This window comes from Haliotis rufescens, unplaced genomic scaffold (assembly GCF_023055435.1).
Source record: "Haliotis rufescens isolate VD_foot unplaced genomic scaffold, xgHalRufe1.0.p SCAF_9, whole genome shotgun sequence".
In the NCBI taxonomy this organism is placed as follows: domain Eukaryota; kingdom Metazoa; phylum Mollusca; class Gastropoda; order Lepetellida; family Haliotidae; genus Haliotis; species Haliotis rufescens.
Window position 1 is genome coordinate 43,839,427 of NW_025964383.1, and position 19,639 is coordinate 43,859,065.

The window sequence follows — 19,639 nt, forward strand, 5'->3', positions numbered from 1 at the left end:
GATGATTTCATTGTGTACCATCTGACAATCAGTCAAGTGTCACCACAGAGTGTCTTTATTCTTATCACCACGTGCTGCACGTGCTTTCCAAACTTTCCACGCTTATCCTGCACGAGACACATGATGCATCTCGATTCATGAATCTATGACGTCACAAGTGACAACATTGGTATCAGACAACATATAAGTATGTTCGTTAGTGCATCGAACCAATGTAGTATATCTTGAAGTATTTTTTCATATATTAACCAACATGTAAGGCATTCGCGTTCCTTTTTGCAGTGAGTATACATACTTCAGCGGGTGGTCAGGCTCGGTTACTTGGGGGATTACGGGTCATCGTAAACAGACGCGTAGACCGTTGCTCATAATATCAATCACTAAATAGAGACTAGATTATTTACAAACCGTCGTCATATAGCTGGACTATTGCGAAGTGTGGCGTTAAACAACAAACAAACAAGTTGTATTTTTTCCTTTAATCAAAGGTACGAGGTGTCTTTTTTTGGTTTTATTAAGACGGAGGTTTTATATTTTTTATTACCCCCCTCGGGACATGAGGATAGGAAACGCACACAATGAAATGAATGACACAATGACACTCGCACAGCCACAGCTAATTAAGAAATGAAAGCCGGCTTGCCCTCCGTTTTTTTTGCATTGCCCAAAGTATCGAATGTACTGATCACCGTATGTTGCTTTGGGGTATCAGTTTTCAGCAGTGCATCGCATTCTGATCACAGAAATCTACACTTGTATTTATTGTAATGACAAAGAAATCAGAGACGGTCTTGAATAAAACCTTCCCATATCTCTCAGGGACAAGTGATTATTATAAAAAGTAACCCCACTTGCTAAATTAGAAGAAAAAAACATAAAGCTCCAAGTAATTACTTATCAGAATTAGACCACGCTTCATGTTATCAAAATGCTACAAATATAAATTTAACTTTATGATATGAAATCGATCTGTACATTTTATGTTTACTTGCAAAATGTAAGATGATCATTAATTTCATATTTTGAGAATACAGCACCAATTCTCCATGGGCAGTGTAGCATTGTAGCGCATCTGTTTCCGTGACCTCGTTTGAGAAAGTGGGCCACGGCTGTCGGAGGCGGCCTAATTAGGTATGTAGAGATGTGTCTACAGATGCGCCAGAATCCGATGATCGTGGTTCGATGATAACAAAGGGGGTACAGTGGTCAAGGTAACGAAGTTCGCCGAGTTATTACTCACCTGACCACCCGATCCCGTAAATCGCTTCTTACGACAAGCATAGTCGCCATTTCCGCCAAGCATGGGTTGCTGAAGACCTATTCTACCCCGGATCTTTACGGGTTAGCAAGGAGACTGAGTGGAATGTCGTTCGCCGTACAGAGATGCAATCGTCAGGCGTGCCAGAAATCATAGATAATCCTGATTATGTTTGTAGGTTTGACAGCACCAAACCCCTGCTGGTGCGTTTCAGTAAAGTGACAAACGTCTTTGGCCTGCATCACTTCGCGCGTTCCGACAACACCAAGCTGACCCGCTCTGACACTTCTAAAAGCGCCGTTAAATACAAAACTCTCATTTATGTGCTCTCCGTTACCTGTTATGGCAGGTTCGTGGATCGCCCTCGTGGTCTTGTGGATAGAGCGTCTGTCCGGAGAGCGAAATGTCGGTGGTTCATACAAAAGACGTTAAAGGGTGGTACTTGTTGTATCCCTGCCTTGTACTCGGCATTAAGGGGATAAAACAAACACATGTCGGCTCGGGGTCAGTATAATGTGTCTGGGTTAGGCATCCTTGTTGAACTGCGGCATGGTATCTCCACAGGGTAGTACTATAAAATGGGTGTTAATCCGGACTAATACAAACAGCCACACACACACACACACACACACAAACACACACACACACACAAACACACACACACACACACACACACAAACACACACACACACACACACACACACACACACACACACACACACTAACAATCAACACACACATTAACAAACATACACACGCACAGATTAACCAAATACACATACACATACACACACGTGCAAACACGTCGCTGTATAAGTGCAATAATCTTGAACGCGGCGTTAAGCCCCATTTCACCTCACCACACCTTGTCTCACCTCGTCTCACCTCACCTCACCTCACTCCCGAAGCAAATATGGAGATTTTGACAAACTCGTGATATCAGCAAGACATATGCTTTGTTGTCGATGTTTGCAATATTCTAGCTATATATATGACGGCGGCCCGTAAATAATAGAGTCTGGAAGACAATCCAGTGATTGATATCATGAGCATCCACGACTATATATGGCTGTTATGCTCCACAGTTTGTTTTTTCAAGCCTTTAAGTATTTACTCTTTTGTTTCTGTGCGAGGCATTTAGAAGTTGGAGTACAAAGTAAGGATAAATAAAGTGTTGGATGAACAACTTCTTTATTACAATTAAGAGCAACGTTTCGGTGTAGATTCTAACACTGTTATCAAGCAAGTGATTTACAGAGTATGGTTGACAAGTATATATACAGGTTGGAGGCAATGTTTATACAGTAGAGGAGATATAGGATGTATACTGGCTGGAGAAGCCTGTTATGTACACACAAGGGTAGTAAACATATTGACCGGCGAAGTCTGTTATGTAAACTAAAGGGTGACGCCAGTAATGTTAACAACAGGAGTATGACTAATTGGGGTCTTTGATGAGTTGATGATACGCCGGGGGAATGGAACAGCCTCACTCCTCCTATGTCTATTTGTCTGTTTGCCAGTGTCTGTCTGTGTCAGACCCGTGATTGCCATAAAAGGCGACAATGCTTGTCGTAAAAGGCGATTAACGGGATCGGGTGGTCAGGCTCGCTGACTTGGTTGATGCATGTCATCGATCCCAATTGCGTGGATCGATGCTCATGATATTAATCACTGGATTGTCTGGTCCAGACTCGATTATTTACAGACCGCCGTCATATAGCTGGAATATTGCTGAGTGCGGCGTTAAACAACAAACCAACCAACTGTCTGTGTCGGTCTGCGTATGATTATTTACAACTCTACTCCGTGTATGTTGTCGTGTAAGTGCTTCTCCATCAAAAGTCATCAAGTTCATCAATGATAGCACATACTGTTTGTAACAACACGATAACTAAAGACCTACCTCCCAGCATCTGATATGTGATTAACCCAAGGCATGAAACCATCAAAGGCCCGCCGGTACATACAGCCGCCATTGATAAGATAACCTTTGCTGAGTATCAAGACAATGACCAATGAGCGTTCAGAATACCAATGGTCCAATATTCCTTAGCATCATGCTGTTCCGTGATCATGTGCTCAAACAAGAAACTAAGCGAACACCGATAACAGGGACTGATAATACTATTATGTCTTTATTTCTCCGAATTCTCCTCCCGTAACACGTCTGCCAGACATATGGATCCTGTGGCCTATTGAAAACGAAAGCCGTTTATCTGGCGGCTATTATAATACCGTCGGTTAACACCATCAGCAGCACGTGGGTCTATTTCAATCTATGGATACTTTTAAGGGATGTTTGTTGTCGTTATAGGTTTATGTCCTTACGCAACAACGAACAGACACATTTTCAACTTGTATGGGTAGGTTTGAAGCGCCGTGTTTTCATAAGGAGCGACGATGTTGTCAACAGCCATCCTCATTACGACGTTGCAGATTGAAGTGATGTTGAAAAGTCCACTTCAAGCAAGTTTCGGACAAAAATTCTTTTCCTGTTTTATTGAACTGCAACTGAACAGAAGACGCCAGACGTTGTAAGGAGTTAATGTGATGAATCTGCGTTTCGGGATGATTTCCAGTAGCAGTGAAGGGACTATTTACAACGTTCTAATGAAGATAGAGATGGGACGGAAACTCTCGCTTAAACACTTTGTGCCGGGTAATCTGCTTACTAGACTTGATCAATACTTTCTAAATTTTTGAAAGCTCATCAAATAATAATCATCATCATCATCATCATCATCATCATCATCATCATCATCATCACCACCACCACCACTACTATCACTATCATCATCATCATCATCATCACCACCACCACCACCACCACCACCACCACCACCATCATCATCATCATCATCATCATCATCATCATCGTCACCATCATCATCATCACCACCACCATCATCATCATCATCATCATCATCGTCACCATCATCATCATCACCATCATCATCACTACCATCACCATCACTACCATCACTAACATCATCATCATCATCATCATCATCATCATTACAACGTAAGAACAACACAGACTTGATAATCTAAATATTTTAGTGGTCTCTCTGACCTAATATTCAAAGCGGCGTTAACTACACTCACTCACTCACAGTGGCCGACTCGTTACCCAACATTCAGGACACTCATGGTCTGTGTGAACAGAGGACAGTTGGTTGTGTGGGTGAATACCCTTAACGTCGGGTGTCCAAGTCCTCTGGAGCCATATTTTGTCATGATTCGCTTGTCAGCAGTTGCTCCTGGGTTTCACCAAAGTGGTACACTTTTAAGACATACATCACTTCGGGATTTGCTCCATATTAAGCTCTCATCATCATCATCGTTGCTGTTGTTTACAAATAAGGGAACTAATGAGAACTTTAATTCAATAAGAGAACGCGTTTGATTACACCTGATAATCAAATGAACATTTTGTGAGTATTATACGTCCGATACAGTGAATGCGTCACAACGTCCTAGAGTCTACATAAATTCGAAAAAAGTGTCATTACTTGTACGTAATGTCTATATTTCATTATGGGTATTGGAATTGTAAAATGTGTCATTGTTCACGTACAGTACACAAATAACCAACGAAACTAGTATGGACAAAATGCTGGTGTTGAGTGAGGAATGTTCCCGCTCCTATTCACACATTTGCACTGCGCCCAGCGATGAAGATTAAATAGCCTCAGGGTGTTGTTGTGGTGTAAGGTATAAGGTCAGGGTTCAAAAGTTGCATGTTTGCCAAACGGTGTATGTGGGTGGTTTGGAACACAATGATGCATTATTAGTGTAAGTTGTTGTGCAGGTGGGAAGGTGACTGATTGTCGCCTAGCTCACAAGTCCCATTGATCAGAAATGTAATTAGTGATAATAAGGCGTATGCTAAGTCAGACAGTCAGCTGATGACTGCTGAGAAATCCAGAACCTCACTGGTAGATGCCACTGTCATGATCACGCCTTGTGGATACCGCAATAGGCTATGGCTGTGCGCTGCCCTAATGCATTGACCACGCCCTTGATCACTCCCTATCTCTCCGATGACTACTTCCCAGCCCACTTCTCTGACAATTCCCCTGCCCACTTCTCTGACAATTCTCCTTCCCACTTCTCTGACAATTCACCTGGTCACTTCTCTGACAATTCACCTGACAATTCGCCTGCCCTCTTCTCTGACAATTCCTCTGTCAATTCTCCTGCCCACTTCTCTGACAATTCACCTGATCACTGACCCGAACCCCACTTTCTGACAATTCTCCTGCCCACTTCGCTGACAATTCCCCTCCACACTTCGCTGAAAATTCCCCTGACAATTCGCCTGCCCACTTCTCTGACAATTCACCTGATAACTGCCCCAACACCACTTCTCTGACAATTCACCTGATAACTGCCCCAACACCACTTCTCTGACAATTCACCTGATAACTGCCCCAACCCCACTTCTCTGACAATTCCCCTGACAATTTATCTGCCCCTCTTCTCTGATAACTCCTCTAACAATTCCCCTATCCACTTCTCAGACAATTCCCCTTACAAGTCCTCTGCCACAATCTATGACAAATCCCCTGATCACTTATCTGACATCTCCCTAGATCACTTCCCTGACAATTCCACTGATATTTGCCCTGCCCATTTATCTGGCAATTCTCTTGACAACTAAAATAACCATTCCCCGGCCCAATTCTCTGACATTTACCCTGCACACTTCTCTGACAAGTTCCGTGCCCACTTATCTGACAATTCCCTAAACCACTTCTCTGACAATTATCCTGCCCACTTCGCTGACAATTCCCCTGACCACTTCGCTGACAATTCCCCTGACCACTTCTCTGACAATTCTCCTGCCCACCTCGCTGACAATTCCCCTGCCCACTTCGCTGACAATTCCCCTGCTCACTTCGCTGACAACTCCCTTGACAATTCCCCTGCCCACTTCGCTGACAATTCCCTTGACAATTCCCCTGCCCACTTCGCTGACAATTCCCTTGACAATTCCCCTGCCCACTTCGCTGACAATTCCCCTGCCCACTTCGCTGACAATTCCCTTGACAATTCCCCTGCCCACTTCGCTGACAATTCCCTTGACAATTCCCCTGCCCACTTCGCTGACAATTCCCTTGACAATTCCCCTGCCCACTTCGCTGACAATTCCCTTGACAATTCCCCTGCCCACTTCGCTGACAATTCCCCTGCCCACTTCGCTGACAATTCCCTTGACAATTCCCCTGCCCACTTCGCTGACAATTCCCCTGCCCACTTCGCTGACAATTCCCTTGACAATTCCCCTGCCCACTTCGCTGACAATTCCCTTGACAATTCCCCTGCCCACTTCGCTGACAATTCCCTTGACAATTCCCCTGACCACTTCGCTGACAATTCCCTTGACAATTCCCCTGCCCACTTCGCTGACAATTCCCTTGACAATTCCCCTGCCCACTTCGCTGACAATTCCCTTGACAATTCCCCTGCCCACTTCGCTGACAATTCCCCTGCCCACTTCGCTGACAATTCCCTTGACAATTCCCCTGCTCACTTCGCTGACAATTCCCTTGACAATTCCCCTGCCCACTTCGCTGACAATTCCCCTGCCCACTTCGCTGACAATTCCCTTGACAATTCCCCTGCTCACTTCGCTGACAATTCCCTTGACAATTCCCCTGCCCACTTCGCTGACAATTCCCCTGCTCACTTCGCTGACAATTCCCTTGACAATTCCCCTGCCCACTTCGCTGACAATTCCCTTGACAATTCCCCTGCCCACTTCGCTGACCACTAAAATAACAATTCTCTTGTCCACGTTTCTGACAATTCCAAAGACCATTCCCCGGCCCAATTCTCTGACATTTACCCTGCACACTTCTCTGACAAGTTCCGTGCGCACTTATCTGACAATTCCCTAAACCACTTCTCTGGCAATTCCCCTCTACCCACTTCTCCTACTACCCACCTCTCTGACAAATTCTCTGACCACTTCTCTAACATATACCATGATCACAAATCAACGCTGCGACCACTGCGTTGTCCATAATTTAAACTATTACCACGGTTAGAAGCCCACAGTCATCGTATCACAGTGTTCAATGCCAGAACTTAAAGCAAACCTAATAAACAAACGTTACAAATTATTCTCCCTTTAACTATGTAACGCCTCGTCTTGCGTTTTTCCTCAAGTACAAAAACGCGTTGCAACAGCGTCTCGCTAGACTCAGAGCCAACGTCTTTGCGATTGATTTCCAAGGTAAACAAGTCGCACCTTCCAGTAAATAACTCACATAATTCTTGAGACGATGGGGACAGAAAACCCACAAGCACAGTGCAATGCAGAGGCTTGCCCGGCTAGCTGGCGCCACAATTTAATTTAAATGAATCGATGTCATCTTTAATGAGCGTCGAGTTAAGGCAACTAGAAGTTAATGTATTCAATTACACAGAACATGGCACTGCTAATGTGTTATATTTCCCTAAGGATCGACCAAGCTCTTTAATGAGAAGCCTCGAAGTTCACTACTTTAGATATTCAGATATTTTTCATTATGATAGAGAGAAGGCAACAGAGCAATACTTCGTGTGATGTCAATGTCTAAAACTGATTCTGGATAACTTCAGATTTCCCGACAGTGATTGGATGTATGTTTTTGATTATAAACCTTGATTCTTTTCTCTGAAGGATTTTGGTCCCCATTAATGTAATAGGTGGTAATGTGTTCTGCAGAGTGTATTATTTTTGTTATTATTATTAGTATTAGTATTAGTAGTAGTAGTAGTAGTAGTAGTAGTAGTAGTAGTAAACAATTGCCTTGCCTCTATATGTGTTTGTGACAGGCGTCACAGGTGGGACAGCTTGAAGTATTTGACAGGGATTCATAAACACATGATTTTAAAATAATTGGAATCGTACAATAGCTCTTTGCAGAGATTTTTTATGATTTTTTTGTCGCTTTTATTTACGGCCTACATGAATTATTATTAAGATGATGATGATTATGATGATGATGATGATGATGATGATGATGTGCACAGAGTACAGTTCACAAATCAGCGCCCGTAGCGGAAAATAGTTTTTGCCAGAGATATTACTATTATTATTTATAGTTTAAAATTTTTAAAAATGCAGCAAAGAGGGTATGGGTGATCCTGGCACAGTCAGGCTTGTTAGGCTCATCATAAGCTCATGGCTCATGCCCCCTCAACACGCAGCCCAGACAGCGACTGGGACTTCTCCCAGGAAGCGCTGCCTAGTCGAACCCCCGAGAAACGTTTCGGAGAACGTGAAGATTCCCCAACACTGCAGCCTTCTGCATTACCCAGATTGTCAGAAGGGCTGTATTCCTGGTAGCATACCCGGGTACTCTCCTGATGTCAGTCAACAGATTGGAGGTACCAAACCTAAGGCACAATGGGGAGTCAGACAACTTGGTACTTGGGATGCAAGCGAAAGCGAGGTCCGCGTATTTGCCACGTTTTTCCTGAATCTTGTCAATCACATTAGTGTCAAAGGGGATAGAAAATTCAATGACATATATGATTTTATTGGATTTATAAAAAAGGACAAGATCAGGTTTGTTGGTCTGGATACGTCTAAGGCTGTATACGCCATCTACATATTCTGGGTCGAACCATGGATGGACATCTGTCACAAAACCACAAGCATGGCGAAGACGGTAATAAAAGCCACGCCATCATGTCGCTTAAGATACTGTGTTTCTGCTAAAGCTGGGTATCCACTGACAATGTGTTGGACAGTCTAATATACATTTCATATTTACATTTTAATGCAAAATCACTCTTTGATGGTTTCGAGTGGGAAGTGACTGGTCCTGAGCAGCAATCAGAAAGCCTTCTATTTTACACTTCAGGGAAGCCGACTTCACCCAAGTAAAGGACTCTGCAGGGTTGTTTCTTTTCTCAACACACTGCACATAAACTCGATGCAGTGGTCGTTCAGATAGCCTCTCCTTGAAAAATTGAGTCTGGGCCGATTTGATTTGGCAATTTGCTTGGTTGACACTCATTTCTGTACTGCCCAGCAGTACAGAACCACCACAACAAAAAAAACACTGATATTGAGCCAATATCCTGCATCCTTGGCTCATTTAAGAAAACTGTGGAATGCCTTGAGGAGTGCCAGACAAATAAATGTGTGCAAAAGTGCACAATACAATTCTACGTTAATCAAACCACGCCCTCCCATTATGATTTGTAAATATACGCGATTGAGGTGACAGCGGGGGTGGTGGAATGTATTGTCTAACGTGATTCTTCGTGTGAGGGTGTCAATGCCACCCAAAGAATACGAAAGGACGGGTACAGCATAATTATTTGTGGCTTTGACTTTATTGCGAGCGTGGGGGCACGGGTGGCCCAGTCGTCTAAGGCGTCGCGATTCGCTGTGCAGAGTTGCGTCCCTTGGGCCAGAAATCTATGATTGTGGGTTCGAATCCCGGTTCTCCCCGATTAAGTTTCTAGGTTTGTCAGCACCATATCCGTGCTCGTGGGTTTCACCGAAGTGGTAATTGTCTGAGACCTGCATCACTTCGGGCTTTCCCCCCACATTAAGCTGACGCGCCGTGATATAACTGAAATGCGACGTTAAGTTACCCTCGATACATCACAGTTCAATTTAATTTGTCGATACTAAACCAGACAAGCAGTCGTAAACCCAACATATTCATTTACTCAAGGTGTTATTGGACATTAATAGTATACGATATCTGAGTTCGAGAACATGAACTTTATCTGGAACATACACCTTAGAAGACTCCTTGTCTTTGACGGTTCCTGGCAGTGCTGTGGCCTTCAATTTGGTGCCAATAAAACCCACTTTCCGTCGTTCGGCAGTTTGAGTGTCTCCTTTATTTCTTCAACTGGCGTTCTTTATGTTTAAAAGTACCTGTGTTAGAATAGGAATCTCACAGACACGTTGCGGTGATGACGTCCAAGGTCAGAGAACAAAGTGTTACCAATGACATCTCGTACATCAGTCCTAGTCTATAAAACATCATTACAACACTATAACCTTGTTGGTGTGTATCGACAACGGAAGCTGCTACAGCCGGCGTCACCTCTGGCTTTTCTCTTGCATTAAGCTGACACGCCATCACATGGCTGATATACTATTGGAAGCAGCGGTACAAACACCTCATTTACGCATTAATATCACCGGAGTGATGTGGTTACCTTACACGGCAAAACCCATCATCATCATCATCATCATCATCATCAGCCGCGATGTAACTGGAATAATGTTAAAAGCGGCGTTAAACCCAACTCACTCACTCACTCATCATCATCATCATCATCATCATCATTCTCAGTGGTAGTGGTAGTATTGGGGTCTAAGGACATAATTAATTTCAACCGTAATTATTGATTGTTGTAGTAGCCTGGCAGGCACAAGAATGTATACACTCATGTTTGATGGTGGCAAAGAATGAAACATGGTGATGTATTCGATTCGGGTATCACAGTGTTTTGGGTCGTAAGTTTGCAGTATTTCGGCGATCGTTTCCAGTTTTAATAAGTAACGTTTATAACGTTTGTCATTTTTTGGCCCAGTCCAATTTTCAAGTGTATATTTTACTTTACCTGGCAGTCCTATAGTTATGAACTCTTGTATCTTATGATCATCACAGCGACAATACCAGCATCTCGCGTATTCCACATGTTAAACGTTGTGATTTAGTCGACCGTGCAGATAATGGCCAATGTCCTTGGAGCGGTGGGATAGCATAGTTGTTAAAGCGTCCGCTCGTCACGGTGAAGACCTGGGTTCGAATTCCCACATGGGCACAATGTGTTAAGCCCATTTCGGGCATCCCCCGACCCAAATTTGCTGGAATATAGCCAAAAGCGGCGTAAAACCATACTCATTCACTTACCTCTATGCCATGTAGACGCCATCAATTCTTTATAGCGTGTAGTATAACAGTTAGCTTTGTGAGACGGCTTCTCTGTCAGTGACCGCCTCTGTGGTCGAGTAGATACGCCAACTGTCCGGAAAGCGGAACATGGGGGGTTCGATCCCCTGGCGGCGTCTTTTTAACAGAGGTAAAACTATGGCACTTCTTGTTACCCCGAGTGACGCTCCGCATTGAGGAGATAAAACAAGTTTTATGTGTCTGCGTCGGTTATTCATGTTAAACTGCGGCATGCTATAAAACCGGCATTTGTCCGGACAAGGACAAGCGGCCACACACACAAACGTGCATGCACGTCGCTATATAAGTGCAATAATCTTGAACGACGCGACGTTTAATTTTTATTTCGTCTCACCTTATTTGACTACAGCAACATCATATGCCTCACAGATGGCGTGAACGCTTCCGAAACATGTATTGACTGTTACTTCGGGTATTTTATGCGACTGTGGAGATTAGAGCAAATCCCCACGCTACACGCATGGCTTCGGCGATATTAACTATGTATGATCTGTTTCTTCAAGAGTTGATTTATTCCATTGAGCGATCGACAGTAACATATTCTCATATTGCAGTCTGTTTAAGGGACAGACCATGTGATATAGGGGGAGGCGTGGGATTGTGCATTGACACTAGATATTGTTTCAGCAACAGCTGTAAAATCAAATATGTTTTTGGAAATCATAACTATAAGCCTAAATACTTGTAAAAATATGCATTGGAAGAATGTAGCTTTTGTGGCAGACATTTTTTTTTCAACCGTCAACAGTGCACAACAGCAACAGAAGCACAATTATTTTTGTCAAGCATTTGCTGGAACCGAAATATGAAATGATCGGTCCCTAACAAAGCTTCGAAAACTACTGACTGATGATGGATCGTGAATATTGTTTACGAAACGAAACAAATCCCACGCTTCCCCACCGGGAACGCAAAGCGTCGGTACAATTAACACTGGCTGAACTGTTTGTTCCAGGAGGGGATTTATTTGGCTAGATAATGCCAAATACCCATGAAATATAATACTACTTCAGTTCTACATAGCAACGTATTAATATCCAGTTTATGGCAAGGGTTTATTTTCCTGTAGAGACTCACGGGTCACGTGTGTTGTGGAATGAATTTGACAATTCACCTCCCCTCTCCAAGGGGACGGGATGCAGAGACGACACTCAGTGAGAAGGGTGATGGCTAGTCCTAGTCAGCCTCTGCAGCAATGAACACTAGTGATGGTTGCTAATATTTTTTCTGGTGGTCATTTTCTAGTTAGATTCCTGGTGTTTTTTGTTTGTTTCTTGTTTAAATATTTACACATTTCAGACCACACGAGTGGCAGTCAGATGCCATATGTTCAGTGATAAACGTATCTTGTTTGTTTGTTGTTAAACGCCGCACTCGGCATTTTTCCAGCTATATGACGGCGGTTTGTAAATAATCGAGTCTGGTCCACACAATCCAGTGATTGATACCATGATCATCGATCCACCAATTTGGATACGATAATATGCATCAACCAAGTCAGCGAGCCTGACCACCCGATCCAGTTAGTCGCCTCTTACGACAAGCATGAGTTGTTGAAGACCAATTTTAACCAAGATCTTCACGCATGTGGTGTTTTTTAAGTTAATTTATTAAGATAAATTATCACGCTCAGATATCATTTATTCATTTCGTGATGAAGAAAATGAAGTCAAATTGCTGGACGAAGTTACATTTACTATGAATGAGTACATGGGTACTTACGTTCCTTAAAACACAACAAAGTGACAAGACAGTTTGTTCAAGACGACAGATACTGTACACGACCCGTGAACATCCGGGGTACAATAGGGCTTCAGCAACCCATGCTTGCCGTAAAAGGCGACTATGCTTGTCGTTCGAGGCGACTTACGAGATCGGGTGGTCAGGTTCGCTGACATGGTTGATGCAGGTCATCGTATCCCATTTGCGTGTGTCGATGCTCATGATTTCAATCACTGGATTGTCTAATCCAGTCTAGATTATTTACAGACCGCCGTTATATAGCTGGATTATTGCTGAGTGTGGCGTTAAGCAACAAACAAACATAATGTACACATTATGTACAACTTTATCTATATAAATTATATATTGGACAGATAATTATTATGATTGATCTTTGTAGGGAGATAATTTAATTTGCTCAAATTCCAGAATCATTTTGGTTGGGCAGCATACGCTCACCTCTTCGCGAACACCTGGTGTCATCACTATTTGATAGCCGGAATCGAACAATCGACTCTGCTTTTAGCAGAGATTTCTTATAGCTAAGGAGGCGGTCGGGTAGCCTAGTGGTTAAAGCGTAAGCTCGTCACGCCGAAGACCCGGGTTCGATTCCGGACATGGGTACAATTTTTGAAGCCCATTTCTGGTGTCCCCCGCCGGGATATTGCTGGAATATTGCTAAAAGCGGCGTTAAACCATACTCACTCACTTATAGCTAAGGAAATGGTTTTGTCGCAATATTTATGCGCATTATATAGATTTATGTTAATAGTTGTTGTTTCTTTTTTAATCTAAACATATAGTTTACGGTACGCCATAAAATTTGAACTTGAGCAAGGAATAATATTGGGTTGGTCCCTTTTGACAGGAACCCAAATTGACGTCCAGTGTCATGTTTGTACATGTATCTTCCCCATTGTTACATAGTAGACACAAGTTATTGATAACTTCTTTGATAAACTATTATTGCGACGTTTGGCTACAGATCCTTATACCGCTGTCAAGCAAGATAAATATATTTGCAAACGACGCTATAATAGTATGTTTCAGAAATTGTTATCCATAAATTGTGTCTATTTTGTCATCAGCCATCTTTTAAGAAACGCATCTCAAACAGCTTCTTCATTATTGTAAAGTTAAACACAATACCAGGCGAGCTAGGCTATGTTCCTGTTTACGAGGGTCTTGTTAATTGAATATGTTGTCTTGGGTCTCTTGGGTGACGACCGGCATCAGCTTTCATCAACAAATTAACGCCTTAACCGAGATGAATAATGAACGAGGAAGTGGGTACTGTAGACGTCTTCAGAGGGGATTTGGGCGTTATCTTTTCCATGGTTTAATTGCGGGGCCTTTGTTTTATGTGCGAACATAACTCTCCGTCCGCTACCAATCATTTTAACACATCGAACATGGATTCTATACAGGCAGACAGTACACTGATATGGAAAAACGGAATGCTGTTTGGTTTGTTTGTTGATTAACGCCGCAGTCAGCAATATATTCCAGATATATAACGGCGGTCTGTAAATAATCGAGTCTTGACCAGACAATCCAGTGATTGGTATCGTGAACATCGATCCACGCAATTGGGGAACGATGACATTCATCAACCAAGTCAGCGAGCCTGACCACCCGATCCGGTTAGTCGCCTCTTACGACAAGCATAGTCGCCTCTTACGGGAAGTGTGGGTTGGTGATCGTGAAGACCTGTTCGTTATACAGCTAACATGCTTAGCGCGGTGTGAAACAACAACCAACCAACCAACTTGTGTAATAAGCTTTATAATTTACATGTATATAATAATTTTGAACTGTATCCATTTCAACTTTTTTTTTCATTAAATGGGCTGTTACGGTATATTACGTTTATCCATTTCGGACTTCTTATTTCAATCTTTCAATGGGGCGGTGGGGTAGCCTAGTGGTTGACGTGTTCGCTCATCCTACCGAAGACCCGGGTTCGATTCCCCACATATATACAATGTCTGAAGATGCGCTGGAATAAGGCGAAAAGCGGCGTGAAACCATACTCACTCACTCATGTTTTCAAGGCGACGTTTCGGGAGAAGAATTTCTTTTAAAGAATGAGTGTTCAACACCTCACACAATCCTGTTTAAGTTGTCTGATTAGTGATATTTTGTGACTTATTTAATAGGTACCTAAATTTCTCAGATATATTGTCGCAGTTTAAGACCTGATACAAATTCCAAAGTCAAGATTCGGGCAGGCAAGGGGTACCAGACCTTGAAGCCACTCTATCTCCAAACAGTAGCGACAACAGACTTTTATAATGTGGCGTTTAATTGTTCAGACAAATAGACGCAATCGCACCTCCTTCACCTCATTCAATAAAATGTTCTCCCAATTTGACTAGACCGGAATGTCACGAGTTGTCCCGAATGTTCTCCCCGGTGGAGTTCATACTGTCTGTATTTTTTATTTGTCTCTCAATAAATTGACGTCCCGCTGAGATATAAAAAAGGTTTTCTTAACATCAGCCTATCCGCTTTCCTGAATATCTATCTTCTCGCTCTGGAACACGGAACGTAGTTTCTAGTTTCTGTGTGTTTTTTTGTGTTTGTTTGTACAGTAAGCACTCGTCGCTTTCCGTCTTGAAGCTCTCAACACCGACACAACAAATATAGCAAATAAACAATGCTCCGAGTTTACGATTGCATGAGGTGAGGTGAAATTGGGTTTAACGTCGCCTTCAAGATTGCTGCACTTTTATAGCGTTGCACTATATATTGCGATGTGCATGCCCGTGTGTGTGTGTGTGTGTGTGTGTGTGTGTGCGTGTGTGGCCGCTTGTACCATTCCGGACTGATGCCGATTTTATAGTGCTAGACCACTGAGATACCATAAATGCCCAACGCAGACACGGTATACTGACTCCGAGCCGACCTTTCCTTGTTTTAGCGCCTTCATGTCGAGCGCCAGACAGGGTAACAACAAGTACCATCTCGTAACGTCTTTGACTATGACGCGGCCGGGGATCGAACCCAGGACCTTCCGCTCTCCAAATACACGCTCTACCACTAGACCAACGAGGCGATCTACAATTACATGCTCGTTTGTAAAATGTCAAGTTGCATTACTAGTTTTAAACTGAAGAGGTTAAGATTCAATTTCTTATATAACCATTTTGGCACATGTCTTAATATACAAGAGACAATCTCTTAGTTGTATTCTCAACCACGGATAATATATTTTAATTCTATATCGACAGTCCCCTCAATTTCACGAGAAAATTACCAAATACACATACTGGTGAACTAAATTGCAACCTGACCTCAAAGTAAAAAATCGCCATGTTTAGTTCAAGGTCATGACCTTGGTAAATCAATTTATACGAAACTAAATCGAGATTCAGGGAAATGTCCGAACTTCTATCCTGAGGACGTCAGCCTAATACATGGCGGAATCAGTTAAACCCCTTCACTATGTCTGCAGCCCACGGGGGCGATTGTTGCGTTAATGTCAATGTATTATGCATCTGTGTTATTATTTTGTGAACGTCTTTTTCTTGCATATAAGGAGACTTGATTTTTGAAATGTCAATGTTGGCTTAGTTTGGGTGGGTGTGAGTACCAAGGGAGATAATTGGGTTATGTTTCAATGCGGACCGCTAGGGAAACCGTCACTATGACTTTGGTCGATTCTTGCCTGATCCAAGATTTTAACAACTAAACTGTAGTAAGAGTAGGATTAGAATGAGTGAGGGAGATAGGTTGAATCCTGTTTGAACAGTATTCCAGTTATATCAGGTCGTGTCAGATTAGTATGGGAAGAAAGTCCAAAATGATGCTGGCATCAAACGTTTATCGCTTCGGTGAACCCACGAGAACGGGTATGGTGCTGACAAACCTGGAAACATAATCGGGGCGAACCGGGATTCGAACACAAGATCATATGTTTCGGGCGTACGCAAGGGATGCAACTCTGCAAAACTCTGCGCTCGGTGTTATTTAGGTCGCACTTTGAGTGCTGGCGAATAGTGTGGGTTCGAATCCCGGATCGGATTTCACCAAAACATACTAGAATTTGTTCGTGCAATACCAAATATAATAAATGTTTCATTTACCTGATATAACTGCTGACACTGACATAACTAATAGCACTGCTCTAATTGATAGTAATACTGCAGTTTGTAGTACTGATATTACTGATAGTACTCAATAACTGACGTAACATAACTACGACAAACCTATCAACTATGACAAGCGTAACTATGGCAAGCGTAACTGTGACAAGCGTAACTATGAAAAGCGTAACTGTGAGAAGCGTAACTGTGACAAGCGTAACTATGGCAAGCGTAACTGTCACAAGCGTAACTATGGCAAGCGTAACTGTGACAAGCGTAACTATGGCAAGCGTAACTATGGCAAGCGTAACTGTGACAAGCGTAACTACAAGTGTAACTGTGACAAGCGTAACTATGACAAGCGTAACTGTGACAAGCGTATCTATGAAAAGCGTAACTGTGAAAAGCGTAACTGTGCCGAGCGTAACTATGAAAAGCGTAACTATGACCAGCGTAACTATGAAAAGCGTAACTGTGAAACGCGTAACTGTGACAAGCGTAACTATGACAAGCGTAAATATGGCAAGCCTAACTGTGACAAGCGTAACTATGAAAAGCTTGACTATGACAAGCGTAACTATGACAAGCGTTACTATGACAAGCGTAACTGTGACAAGCGTAACTATGAAAAGCGTAACTATGAAAAGCATAACTGTGAAAAGCGTAACTGTGACAAGCGTAACTGTAACAAGCATAACTATGACAAGCGTAACTATGGCAAGCGTAACTGTGACATGCGTAACTATGGCAAGCGTGACTATGACAAGCGTTACTTTGACAAGCGTAACTGTGACAAGCGTAACTGTGACAAGCGTAACTATGAAAAGCGTAACTATGACAAGCGTAACTATGACAAGCGTAACTGTGACATGCGTAACTATGACAAGCGTGACTATGACAAGCGTAACTATGACAAGCGTAACTATGACAAGCGTAACTATGACAAGCGTAACTATGACAAGCGTGACTATGACAAGCGTAACTATGACAAGCGTAACTATGACAAGCGTAATTATGACAAGCGTAACTATGAAAAGCGTAACTATGACAAGCGTAACTATGAAAAGCGTAACTGTGAAAAGCGTAACTGTGAAAAGCGTAACTATGGCAAGCGTAACTATGACATGCGTAACTGTGACATGCGTAACTATGACAAGCGTAACTGTGACAAGCGTAACTGTGACAAGCGTAACTGTGAAAAGCGTAACTGTGAAAAGCGTAACTGTGACAAGCGTAACTGTGACAAGCGTAACTGTGAAAAGCGTAACTGTGACAAGCGTAACTATGACATGCGTAACTATGACAAGCGTAACTATGACAAGCGTAACTGTGACAAGCGTAACTATGACAAGCGTAACTGTGAAAAGCGTAACTGTGACAAGCGTAACTATGACAAGCGTAACTATGAAAAGCGTAACTATGACAAGCGTAACTATGACAAGCGTAACTATGGCAAGCGTAACTGTGACATGCGTAACTATGGCAAGCGTGACTATGACAAGCGTGACTATGACAAGCGTAACTATGACAAGCGTAACTGTGATAAGCGTAACTATGACAAGCGTAACTATGAAAAGCGTAACTGTGAAAAGCGTAACTGTGAAAAGCGTAACTGTGACAAGCGTAACTATGACAAGCGTGACTATGACAAGCGTAACTATGACAAGCGTAACTATGACAAGCGTGACTATGACAAGCGTAACTATGACAAGCGTAACTATGACAAGCGTAACTATGAAAAGCGTAACTGTGAAAAGCGTAACTGTGAAAAGCGTAACTGTGACAAGCGTAACTATGACAAGCGTAACTATGGCAAGCGTAACTGTGACATGCGTAACTATGGCAAGCGTGACTATGACAAGCGTGACTATGACAAGCGTAACTATGACAAGCGTAACTATGACAAGCGTAACTATGACAAGCGTAACTATGACAAGCGTAACTATGAAAAGCGTAACTGTGAAAAGCGTAACTGTGAAAAGCGTAACTGTGACAAGCGTAACTATGACAAGCGTGACTATGATTAGCGTAACTATGACAAGCGTGACTATGACAAGCGTAACTTTGACAAGCGTATTTAGGATGAACGTAACTGAGACAAACGTTGCTCCCGAATCACAACAGTTATTCATCAAACAAACTGATTTCTTTCATCGACGTTTGTAGTTTTAACAAAAACATCTTGAAGATTTTATGCTGCTGGAAGAAAACAAATCTTTGAAGTAATAGGCTCTGAAGTGATTGAATTCTTCGTTCAGAAAAATGCGATTTAAGAGTGACAGTGGTTTGTCATTCTGACACCTCCCTCCCTGGGAATAATAAGTGCCCTGACCTGTACGCCCGGGGGGTTGTCGTCACCAGGATGCTGTGTGCCCCCCATTCAGATCTCGTGCAGAGCGTCAACAAAGTCCACGTAGATTAATTTCCTGTCAATTCCATCGCCTTCAAAGACATCATCTCTGTTTTAGTTGGCGCAGTTATCGACCACTTAAAGTTACTATATAAATACAGTATGTATAAGTCGCCGGCAGTATCCAGACCTTGAGGCAGGATTTTCAAGGATTACCACTCTTTTTTTAAATTATTTTTTCATAGCGGGAATATTTCAATGAGTGAGTGAGTGAATG

General features: G+C 42.7%; 2 protein-coding genes across 2 annotated transcripts in view; both read left to right on the top strand.

Moving 5' to 3' along the window:
• Positions 1-19,639, top strand: part of LOC124145154 (LWamide neuropeptides-like) — a 133,052-nt gene that overhangs the window by 63,390 nt on the left and 50,023 nt on the right. The window lies entirely within an intron of this gene.
• LOC125377372 (probable ATP-dependent helicase PF08_0048) lies at positions 10,193-19,039 on the top strand. The gene is made up of 2 exons (XM_048390430.1): positions 10,193-10,204; positions 17,183-19,039. Exons 1-2 carry the CDS (start codon positions 10,193-10,195, stop codon positions 19,037-19,039), a joined length of 1,869 nt encoding a protein of 622 aa, XP_048246387.1.